The sequence below is a fragment of the Rhipicephalus sanguineus genome, unplaced genomic scaffold (genome assembly GCF_013339695.2).
Source record: "Rhipicephalus sanguineus isolate Rsan-2018 unplaced genomic scaffold, BIME_Rsan_1.4 Seq4279, whole genome shotgun sequence".
Lineage (NCBI taxonomy): Eukaryota > Metazoa > Arthropoda > Arachnida > Ixodida > Ixodidae > Rhipicephalus > Rhipicephalus sanguineus.
Window position 1 is genome coordinate 29,656 of NW_023615228.1, and position 11,656 is coordinate 41,311.

The window sequence follows — 11,656 nt, forward strand, 5'->3', positions numbered from 1 at the left end:
ATGATTCGTAGTCCACGCCGCAGAACATCGATAGCGTGTACGGCTTCATTCGGAGTGGATGTGGACCATTATTCATCTTTAACATGACAGAATGAGACTTACCTCGAGGTATACGTCCTACACGGTGTAATCGCGACTTGGGAAATGCATTGTCGCTTTGAGTCGGGCGTGGTTGTCGTCGATCGTCTGCTCTTCACCGTTAACGTGATTGACGAGCCTTTCTCATTTTATCAAGTTCGCTTTTCGGAAGTGCCAGTCAAGCTCGAAAATCCTTTTGAAGCCACACTGCAAGCGGTACATTGCGAGGCGCTGAAAGTGCACCGCGAGAGCTCTGCATGTGCACAGAAGCGAGCAGCAACGCGGTGGAGAGAAGGGAAAACGCGCGCTGCGAACACCCCAGTTTCTGTTTTTCTGCCAGAGATGGCACTGCCTGTCAAGAGCAGCAGCGCCGCTAAGCGTTGCTTGGGAAGCCTATAATCTTCGACGGCGCCACATGGAGTACCACCAACCCGGTGACCGTGTGTGGGTCTGGACGCCGATATGCCGACGTGGGCTCAGTGAAAAACTTCTTCGGCGATACTTCGGGCCATACAAGGTGCTTCGACGTCACGGCGCTCTTGACTACGAGGTCGTCCCGGACCGGCATTACGAACTCCCAGCGACGCCGCGCACGACCTGAAGTCGTCCATGTCGTGCGTCTTAAGCCGTTTTTTGAGCGTGAGCGAACCTGGGGACTCTACTTTTTCCTTTGTTATTGTAATTTATTTGTGTATGCACTTGTTTTTTTTTTTTCCTTTCCATGTTCTGTTGCAAGCATCGGGACGATGCTTTTTCAGAGGGGGGCAATGCCACGCCCGCTTCTTCTTTTATTTTGACTGTGTTCGAGTTTGACCAGCAAGGACGGTTATCAACGCTCGACGCTGGCCGCGAAGCAGTGTTCGAGAAGCTTCACGATTTTAGTAGATCGTTTTGTTAAGATTGCGCGCCGCACGCGAATGTTCCAGCTTTGTCGAGAGATAACGCCGCCACCAGCGATATTGCTGGAAAGTTCCATAGTGCCTGTATAAAAGCCGACGCGCTTGACCGCTTGTCAGTTGATCGACGGACGACGCCCTGTTCGCCGCTATCATTGTACAGCGTGTATTGCTGTAGTGCTAGTTCTCATTTTCCGGCCACAAGTTCGGCCAAATAAACAGTTTCATCCTGCAGATGCTGACTGCTGTCTTCGTCGACGTCACGACCACGTGACAATATTTTATACCCCCCCCCCCCCCCCCCAAATCTCCCGGACTCCGTTTCTCCAAACTTGGCAGGTATGCTGGAAGATATGCCAAGTGGCCCACGGGTGGGTCACTCCGCACCTAAAACGAGACCTCAAGAAAGCGTGCCGCAGCGAACGTGTTAATCCAGCCATGAATAACTCATTTTATTGCTGCACATTACGGGTTGAATATCGAAGTCGTTATTAGAAGAGCTGATTAACCCACATATGTGAACAGTTTGCCCCAGGAGTTCCAATCTTTTGTAGAGTCGGCCTCCCTACTCTTCGTGAAGGTTGCCCACTTGACTCACCTTAAATGAAAAGAAGCGCTCGTTATTACGAACTATGTTTTTCTTCAAGACGGAGCAGTGAGTGATCCAGGCACTGAGGAGGGTGGCCGAAGGGCCCAATGCCTTTCCCCCTGAAATTTAACTTTTGGCCCACCACGGTGGTCTAGTGGCTATTGTGCTCGACTGCTAACCCGAAGGTTGCGGGATCGAATCCTGGCCGCAGCGGCCACACTTTTCATAGAGACGAAAATGCCCGAGGCCCCTGTACTTAGATTTAGGTGCACGTTAAAGAACCCCAGGTGGTCGAAATTTCCGCAGCCCTCCACTACGGCGTCTCTCATAATCATATCGTGGTTTTGGGACGTTAAACCCAAACAATTATTATTATTATTATTATAAAAGTTAATTTTTCCTATTAGCAATCTGACAAGTGCACAGGTTGGACAGGTTGGTAAAGATGCATGGCTTGAAATCAGCAGCGCGTAAAGAAACAGTGGCAAAATAAGATACGTAAAAATGACAAGCGCTTCTTCTTGCTTAAACTGACTACTTGGTTGCGATATAAACAGCAGAGTTGTCTCTTTTTGCGCTTTTTGTAATGCATGGACAAAGGCCTGAACGTCTTTGTTGTCTTCATGAGTTAAGAGGCATTCCTTCATTTCGTCTCGATCGGCCTGCAATTTTTTTAACTGTCCTCCTTGAGGAGCAACGTTGTTTGTTGGGCGAGTTGGAACGAGTCAGTCATAACGTAGTTCAGCAGCACAAAAACAGGCAACAGACGAGTGAGAGGACAAGGACACAGCGCAAGGACACAAGGACACAAGGACACAGCGTGTCCTTGTCCTCTCACTCGTCTGTTGCCTGTTTTTTGCGCTGAACTACGTTATGACTCCTTGAGGAGAAACTTCCTTTTTCAATCTGTTCATTGCTTCCTTCGACTCTTATAAGACGTGTGCAAGATCTAATGTGGTTTGGCAGGCCTGATCTACAGGAAAACTACGTTCTCTGCACGATTCTGAGGCCAACTGGGGAACGAGCACTTTGAGCTTGTCTTTCGAAGGGTGTGAGGAGCTTTTACTCTTGCAGTTTTCTCCTGACCTTTCACAATCACCTTGCCCCAACTACTGCGTCATCAGCTGGATTCATTCGACGGTGTTTTCTGGGCTGCACATTTTTTTTTTTTTGCATGTAGGGTGGATAACCGCAAAACACAGTTGGGACCGCAGTCGAAAGCAAAAGCCTAACCTCGTGTTCTTTTTATAGTCATCCTCAATAGAATGTAACAAACATACCAGTGAACTTTTGCTTGGCTTCCATTTGCTTCCTTTCCCCGATAGTCCTTGGCAAGAAATATTCTTCAGCCACACTTCCCGACGCTGCAGATTCGCAATTCTTCGCAGTAGCGTATTTTAAAGCGTTTCAGTTGCATAGCGACACAAAACAGCTTCACAGCATCGCACCACCAGAAAAAAACCGTCTGCTACACACGCGCACACCAAGGAACCGTACCCAAGCACAGAAAACGGGAGGCAAGCTGCTCACACACACGATCACACAAAAAAGCACACGAAGAAGCACACAAACATGCATAAATCCTGAGGCAACCACATTCTAGCACAGACCGGCGTCTGCCTTGTGTACCGCAGCAGTGGCGTCCTTGTCAAAAACAGGGGCTGCAACTGTCAACTCAGCCGAGACGCGCTCACCCATTGATGGCAATGCGACACAACAGGCCGTACCTTTTTTATTATGCAGCGGCCATGGCTTTACTTACATTGAAAATAATGTAAATGCATAGGAGTAAGAGTGTCTGTCAGGCAACATGGCCTTTTGCTCTTGCTCCTCCTTCCTGTATCACAAAGCAATACAATAAACTTCGAACTTCAACAACTAATAATTTAAAGTAATTGATACAATCATGCCACACCTGGCAGCCACTGTCGAAGCAGTGGCAAATTAATTTCCCTTTCTCTGGTGTCACGTGCCTCTCATTCGCTTTTAAAAGCACTGGTTACCTTTTTTGACAGGGATGTTGCCACCAGCATCCTCCTCCTCCTCCTCGCTGCCCAAGGAATCGGGCAGGTACTCCTCGTCAGACTGCCCCTCAGGGTCGCTCTCTTCGAGATCAATGACCGACTCGTCTGGCTGGCTGCTGCGCGACGCCATCGGAATACGATGCCGCGTTACTGTACCGAGGCATTCTTTCTTCTTCCTCTTGCGGGGAGGCGGCACCTGACACACCAGCTCTGCAGCTGCATGGGTCGAGGGCTGTGCAGTGCAACGGCTGGAGTCCGCAACGGTGCTGCCAAATGGTGTCATCTCGCCAGTACGGATAAGCATCTCCTCTTCCGTCTCCTTGAGCTGCGGGCTATTGCTGCCCCCTGCACGCAGGCGGAGGTTCTTTGTCAAACGTAAGCCTTGTCCCGCCCTGTCTAACGTATTCGTTTGCGTTCTACACACTCTGCACCAGCTGTTACTCACATAAATCACATTTGTGTTTCTCTAAACTTGGTGCCAATTGTTAATCCCATACATTATTTTCTCGATGTCACTGCCTGGGCTAATCTGGTTTGGCTTCCCTTGCACACCTGTCAATTACGTGTTGACCAAAATTTCACATAGGCGATCAACAGTTTTTGTCACCAAAACGAACTTTACAATCATTTTTCTTGGTCTAATACTTCCATCTGGAGTAAGTTCCCTCAAAATTGGGAATGGTGGCCAGGACCTCGTGTTTGTTCTTATCTGGGCACACCATTACGTGTAACTGGAGAAACAAAGCTTTGCTTCATGGCACGAGAAATCAGCTTATGGTGGCAGTAGTGTTGACAGTGCAATGCTGGTCTCACCCTCAAAATCCATGGAGAGCAGCCTCTTCTCCTCCGCCTGCAGCTCCTGCAGCTCCTCCATCTGCATCAAAGCATTCGGCATTTCAAGCCTGCTACAACTGCAACGACACCACTGCACAGTCACACGCAGCCCCGACTTGTTCACCTCAATCTTTCATGCAACAACAATCACCTACATTGGCTGCATCTCCTACATCCTTAATTTTTGACATAAGGCGTGCAGTGCACTCACAGAAGTACACACTGTGATGTTCTACAAGCGACGCACTGCCACTCCCAGCAAATAGGCGTGCCGCCACTCCGGGACTTGCGAGCACCGGCTTCCGGTCACTCAGCCACGCGGCCAGAGCGACAGGGATATTGGGTTACTTTTTCCCCTTCAAGAAGGACAGCGCCTTCGGCAGTAGGCGCCGTTTTGCAAAAATAAAACAGTTCGTACCCAGCAACCGAGCAGTGTGGTTCTTCCCGCGAAACGCTACACACGCCCTGCTAGGTAATGCTGGCGATGAAGATGGGATTGTGAAGCGAGTGCAGCTTCGAGGTTACAGTGCAATGGCTACAGGAGGAGTGTACGGCACGATCGAGCCCTTCTCGGGGAAGTCCTGGGCGTCATGGATACAGCGCGTCAACTTCTACTTTGTGGCGAACGATATCAGCGACAAAGAGAAGAAATGGGCCCTCTCCCTCATGCTATGGACACCTTCGAGACTGTGTGCTCTAGTCGCGCTGAAAACTTCTGGAGAGGTCAGCTTCAGTGAACTGGTCACACTTTTCCAGCGGCATTCCAGCAGCATTCTATTCTAGCAAAACCGCCATATGGGCTAGTTGGTATCGATTCATCTTGAAAGTAAAGAAAGGAAGGCGCAAAATAAAACCGACAACACAGGTGCCTGTGTTGTCGGTCTCCTCATGTCCCTGTTTTATTTTGCGCCTCCCCTTCTTTACTTTCAAGACATTCTATTCCTTGCCACAGCCTGGCATGCTTTCTTGTGTTCAAGATTTTATAGATAGATACGGCAATGTAGCTTTCCAGAATGCATGCCGAACGTCTCGCAGCAATTTATTGGAACTTCTTGGTCATTACCTCCAATCTACATATACAGGGTGTTTCAAGAAATGTGTCCAACCTTCTCAAAAAATCAGGAAAATGCGATATTTGATTGCTGCCTTCAGAACTGGTTTTTCTGTAGGGGGCAGGGATTTTAAGAAGGTTAAAGAAATTATTTGGGACTGTAATTAAAAAAGTTAAATTAATTAACTTTTTAATTAGTGGAGTTAGGTGGTTGTGTCAAATGGGTGAGTTGAAGTTCTTCATGCCAGAAGCCCAACCCAACTTTGAGATTTCAAAAAAGTGGCATCTAGTAACAATTACGAAGTAATGAAATTCAACCAAATTCAATGGCGAAACCTAAACAGAAACATGGAAGAACACAACTGCCATATTCTTCTGAGACGTCCAAAATGAGTGAATGACTTTTTCTGTAGCGCTAGGCATCTTAAGATGGTTAGAGACATGACTTGAGACAGTAATTAAGAAAGTTAAGTTAATTAACTTTTTAATTGGTGGAGTTAGGTGACTGTGTCAAATTGGGGAATTGAAGTTCTTCGTGCGAGAAACCCATCCCAACATTGAGATTTCGAAAAAGCAGCCTCTAGTAATAATTACGAAGTCATGAAATTCAACCGAATTCGATGGCTTTCGCTGTTGAAAGCCGTTGCACTTCGTTGAATTTCATTACGCCACAACAATTACTAGAGGACGCTTTTTCGAAATCTCAAAGCTCGGATGGGTTCCTCGCATGAAGAACTTCAATTCTCCCATTTGACACAATCACCTAACTACACTAATTAAAATGTTAATTAATGTAACTTTCTTAATTACTGTCCTAAATGATGTCCTTAACTACCTTAAGATTCCTGTCGCTACAGAAAAAGCAATTCTGAAAGCCCCGAGCAAATATCGCATTTTCCTGATTTTTTGAGAAGGTTGGATACATTTCTTGAAACACCCTGTATACAGCAGGATGGTCAGCCATATCTGCAAAAGGACGGAATATCTATAGGTTCGTGTACAGCCCCCATCCTCAGTGATTTGTTCTTAGCCCAATTAGACAGGGACCCCAGTGTCTGCCTCGCTGATTTATATGCAACCAAAGTTTTTAGATACGTGGACAATTTCTTGATATTCCTTGAATGTAGCTCTGACTCCTTTGAACCACTAGCCAATAACTTGCTAACCCTCATACGTGCAGGCCTAGCACCGCTAGAAATAACCCATGAAATGCCATCAAATGACAGCATTAGGTTTCTTGATGTCAGACTTTAATTTGGTGGCAAGCGGGTGTACTGGAAGTACGAGCCTCGTGCTTCCAGTACAGCCTCGTGCTTCCAAAACTAGTTAAGAGGGGCATCGTCAAGTTATGTCTTTCTAATGCGTTGCATAAATCGTGTCCGGAACTAATGGGCGTCAGTTTTCACGAACAAACCCTCCGGCTATCTGATTCCGGTTATCCCACTCAGGTACTAGTGAGTGTCACTGAAGGCTTGCTGCAAGAGAGTTCTTCAAAACAGACTGATGCTTTGCAGGGTGTCAATGGCCCGCAGAAGCTTGCTATCATCCCGTATGTTCATGGCATGTCACATCGTTTAAAAAAGACAGGGCAAAAGGCCAATGTAAAAGCAGTTTTTTCTGCTCCTGAGAAACTTGAAAAAGTGTGCAGAATGACGAACCCCAGTTCCCCTCACAATCCAGGTTGCAAGAAGAAACACAAAGAGAAGTTCATCAACTGTGCGGAATCTGTCGTGTACAGCTTGCCTATTTCATGTGGCAAAACCTATGTAGGGACAAAGCGGGAGGTGTGTAAATGATCGCCTCAGGGAACATTGTCGGAACGTTAGGGAGAAGTGCGGAGGCTTCTGGGATGTTCACTGCAGAAGGTGTGATGGTTGTGATGATCCTGGTGTTTCCAGTGCCGACCGTAGTGCAGATCACAGTGTAGAAAAGAAGCGCCTACCAATGTTTATTAAATGCACAGTCGTAACAAGAAACAAAAGTAAACTCGTGCGGGAAATAATTGAGGCGGAAAAGATAGATAGTCTAGCAGATAAATGTGTGGCCAAGCCGTCGATTGCACTTTCCAAGAAATGCGCTACCTGCGATGTCATTGATGGTGTCATATTTTGTGCCTGCTGCGCCGGCGTCATGTAAGGTCACGTGTGCCCTTATATATTCTGTTCCCCTGGCTTCAATAAAGTGTTGAAAGTTAGCGCCTGTGTGTCTTACGTGTTCTTTGTCCTCGTCTCTGTGTGCGCTTAGAATTTATTGGTCATGTCATACCAACACGCCCAAACTGCCACAATTGTGAGCTGCAAGGCAACCACCCTCATACACAATGCTCTATCTAGATTATGTGTAATTTATTTGCCTCTGGCCACACCCTGGCATTGTGCAAGCGCCCTATCCCGAAATGGCAGGGAAGGCCAGGAAGCTCCAATGCCCGAGGCAGAACACACAAAGCACATTGCCTGCCCCGACATGCTAGTGTCGGGGTGGGCAATAGCTCCCAGTGACATGCCGAAGGGAAAGCCCCCCACAATATGTGGCGGATTCCCGCGATGACCAGTGTGCGTGCTGGCAAGACTTGAGGCGTGGGTGGGGAAAAACAGCGCAATAAAGGACAAGGACGCAAGAACACAGTAGACTGGATGAGCGCTGAACTTACAACTGACATCCTTGTTGCACCTACCGCTCGTTTTTACAGCGCATCAAACCGAGCACGCCATTACAATCAAATCGCCAATTAAAAGCATCAGGTATGCAAACTACATTTTCACTGAAAGCTAACACGTGTACATGAATTATTACACCGTGCGCACGCATCTTCCACACTCATATAAAATGAACAAAAGTGACAAACCGATTAAAACCAGTTCCTAACAAGGATGAACAAGTTACAGAAAAAAAAAACGACAAAAAAAAAACAAACAAAAAACGAACAAACAATCAACAATCCATTTTCAAGGCACAGGCTCACTTACTGCAATAACAGTGATTGAGAGTGAGTCGATGGAAAGTTAGAGGATGACCAACAAAAAACACGGTAAAGGAAATTATTTATATGAAACCTTTGAGATATTGAATCTCAGCGTCAGTGAGCAATATAGATGGCTTGCTGATGCAACTGTCTCCTCCTTCTGTGATAAAAAACGCTTCCACGATTTCACATTCTGTTTTGCCGTTTACCTTCTTTAAAAATTCTGTTCTCAAAAGTGGGCGCACATCCGCACTGTTTGCAATGTTCTGCCAGAAAGCTTCCCGTTTTGTTATGCGCATTCAGATAGTGTTCCTTCGCTCTCTCTCATTAAAACACCATCCGGTCTGCCCTATATACTGGCGTCCACAGGTAACGGGTATCTTGTAAACCACGTTGCTAACGCATCATATGTAGCGTGTTCTGTGCTTTGTACTGCATTGCCATCATGAATCTTTATTTGTCATCGCACATAATTTAGAGAGCTTGCAGGGTGCAGAAAACACCACTTCAACGTTGTTTTTGGACGCCATTCTTCTGGTGAATATATGGTTGTGGGACACCTGATGAATACAGTCGATCCCGGATATATCGAACTCGAAGGGGACCGCGAAATAGTTCGATATATCGATAATTCGAAATACGAAATATGCGTATTTAGGGCTTTAATTAAAGCACTGCAGGCCTCGACACAGTTTTCCGAAATCGTAAAAAGCGCAATCATAACGATTCGCTCACATATGCTAAAGAACAAGGTGAGAACTACTTCTTTTGCAAGTTAGCGCACTTTATTTCGCAGGCCAATAGTCCATAAACTTGTCTTGCTTCTTGCGCGCCGTGAATTTATCAAGTCATCGTCAATATCATTCAAGCTTTCCAGATAAGTAAATTCAACACCTTCGGCCACATTAGCGGTGATCGACGCTGAACGCTGATGCGAGCTCTGTAGTGCGGTAAAGGGTTTAGTGGTGGCAGTGGCGGCTGGCATCTTCAAACCGCATGGGTCCATTTCCGCAGCACCGGCAACGTCAGCTATGATATCGGCATCGATGCAATCAGAAACAGCTACATCGTTATCTCCACCGATAAAGTCACTCGCTGTGCTCCCGTCCGATACGGCGCCCGGAAACGCTAATAAGTCGCAAAATTCATTGACGCACCATACGCCGTAGTCGGCGGTCATGACGCGCTCAAAGTCGTCACCTGGCACCAAGGCCCGTAAGGAAACAGTGCAAGACGGTGCTTTACTTGACGTTGTTCCAAGCACCGTTCGCTCGACTCCCGAATGGCGATTTATCAAGAACGGAGCGAGAAGTACACATGCCACAAGAGACAACGCTAACAACGCTGCACGAAGAAACATTTCTCCACCGTCGACATGTTGGCGATACCGATGGCACTTGTGGCTTTGTAGAAGGCAGCCGCTACTTTGGCGAGAAATGCGAAAAAAGCGTAGCCTCTGAGATCTGCATTTTAAAACCGAAAACACTAGAATCACGAGGTTGCGGATCTCGAAGGCCATACTTTGCGGGCCCGCATGCCATCGTGCGCGAACAGACAAGGAAGGGAATGAAAACATTACAACAAGGCTGCCAAGTCACTTCGAATTCTCATTTTGGTGCCCTTGGCAATCAGCCTCTTTGAAAAAAAACTAGCCCATGCATTAAAACCTGCGGATCGCGCATCAAATATACCGGTGAACTGACAAGCGCTGCGCAACGAACTAGAACAACGCAATTTCGTCACCTGCGCGCGACGAGGGACTAGAATGCGGCCGAAAAATGACGAATATTTGTTAGGAAAGATGCGCTTTCTGGGCTTTGGCACGGGGCAGCGTTCGATATAGCGGATGTTTCGCTGTGCGGGAGTTCGATATACGTGCACACCAGACCCATACTTTTGCATGGGAAATTCAAGGGAATTTCTCAACTGTTCGATATAGCCAATCTTTCGACATATCCGAGTTCGATATATCCGGGATCGACTGTATATGGAATCCTATGGGGGTGTGGCGACACACTGCGCACAAACCGGCGCAACGTCCCCCTCGTCACTAGCTAGCCTGGCGTGACATGGCTGCATGCTGCACCACGCCTCTGATAAGGGACAGCGCCACCGCAGCGTCCCCGGAGGCTTACATCACCGACGGTGGCCATAAACCCAAGCTGCCAAGCTCGGAAATCATCATTCCTTCGCTACACGACTGAGCGCAGCATCGGTATGCTCACCCCGCTGCTGCTACTTCGTTAATAAACAGTTGTTACGTTTTATGTTGGGATAAGTCCTTCCATCGACGCGGCATCCCACACCTGGTGACCCGGAAACCGAACAAACCGTACCGCTATGGTTGACCCGGAAGCCCTTGCCGCTCTTCAGCAGCAAGTGGAACAAATTCAACAGCAGCTTCAGGAACAGCAGCAGCGCATGCAAAATGGACCGCATTCGCCCGACGATTCCGCACAGCCTCATGTGGACAACGCCCCCCTAAAGCTCCGTTCCAACGGTCGCTGTCAACGCAGGCGCTGCTACCACTGCGGCCACTGCCGACCTGGACGTCTGGCGTATCACTGTCAAGCTTCCGCCATTTTGGGCAGACTCACCCGAGGTATGGTTCGCCTAGGTCGAGGCCCAGTTCTCCCTGGCGTGCATCACGCAAGACCGGACCCACTACAATTACGTCGTCGCCCACCTGGACGCACGCTATGCCAGCGACGTCCGGGATATCCTGGCCAACGCACCAACGGCCAACCTCTATGAACACCTGATGACCGCACTCATCCGCCGCCTGTCGCTCTCGGAAGAACAGAAGGTACGACAACTTCAGTCCGCAGAGCTTGCCGAGCGCAAACCATCGCAGCTCCTGCGCCACATGCGTGCGCTCGCGGGCAACGTGAAAGTCCAGTATTCCTTCCTGCGAGCGCTTTGGCTCCAACGACTCCCGCCACACGTCCAGGCGATTCTGCGGGCTCAGGTTAGGCTACCTCTCGACGAACTTGCAGAGATTGCTGATCGCGTCGTCGAGGTCTCCTTGCCGCAGCTGTAGCCCACCATCCAGGCTGTCGCCGCACCGCTGAACACAACCGAGCTTGCACGCCGTATAAACGACATCGACCGGCAGCTCACCTTCATTCAACAACGCCTAGGTGAAGGTCTTCCGATGCACCAGTGCCGCCACTCACAAAGCCGCGACCGTAGCCCCACTTCGTCGCGGCACACCAATAACAA

At 48.3% G+C, this 11,656-nt stretch overlaps 1 protein-coding gene across 1 annotated transcript; it reads right to left on the bottom strand.

Annotated features, from left to right (window-relative positions):
• Positions 1 to 3,566: 3,566 nt before the first annotated feature.
• LOC119377287 (uncharacterized) lies at positions 3,567 to 10,900 on the bottom strand (the record flags this gene model as incomplete). The annotated part of the gene is made up of 3 exons (XM_037646820.2): positions 10,766 to 10,900; positions 4,401 to 4,461; positions 3,567 to 3,932 (listed from the first exon to the last, which is right to left on the bottom strand). Coding segments are annotated over exons 1-3 (562 nt in total), but the record flags the coding sequence as incomplete, so codon positions are not given.
• Between the last annotated feature and the right edge of the window lie 756 nt (positions 10,901 to 11,656).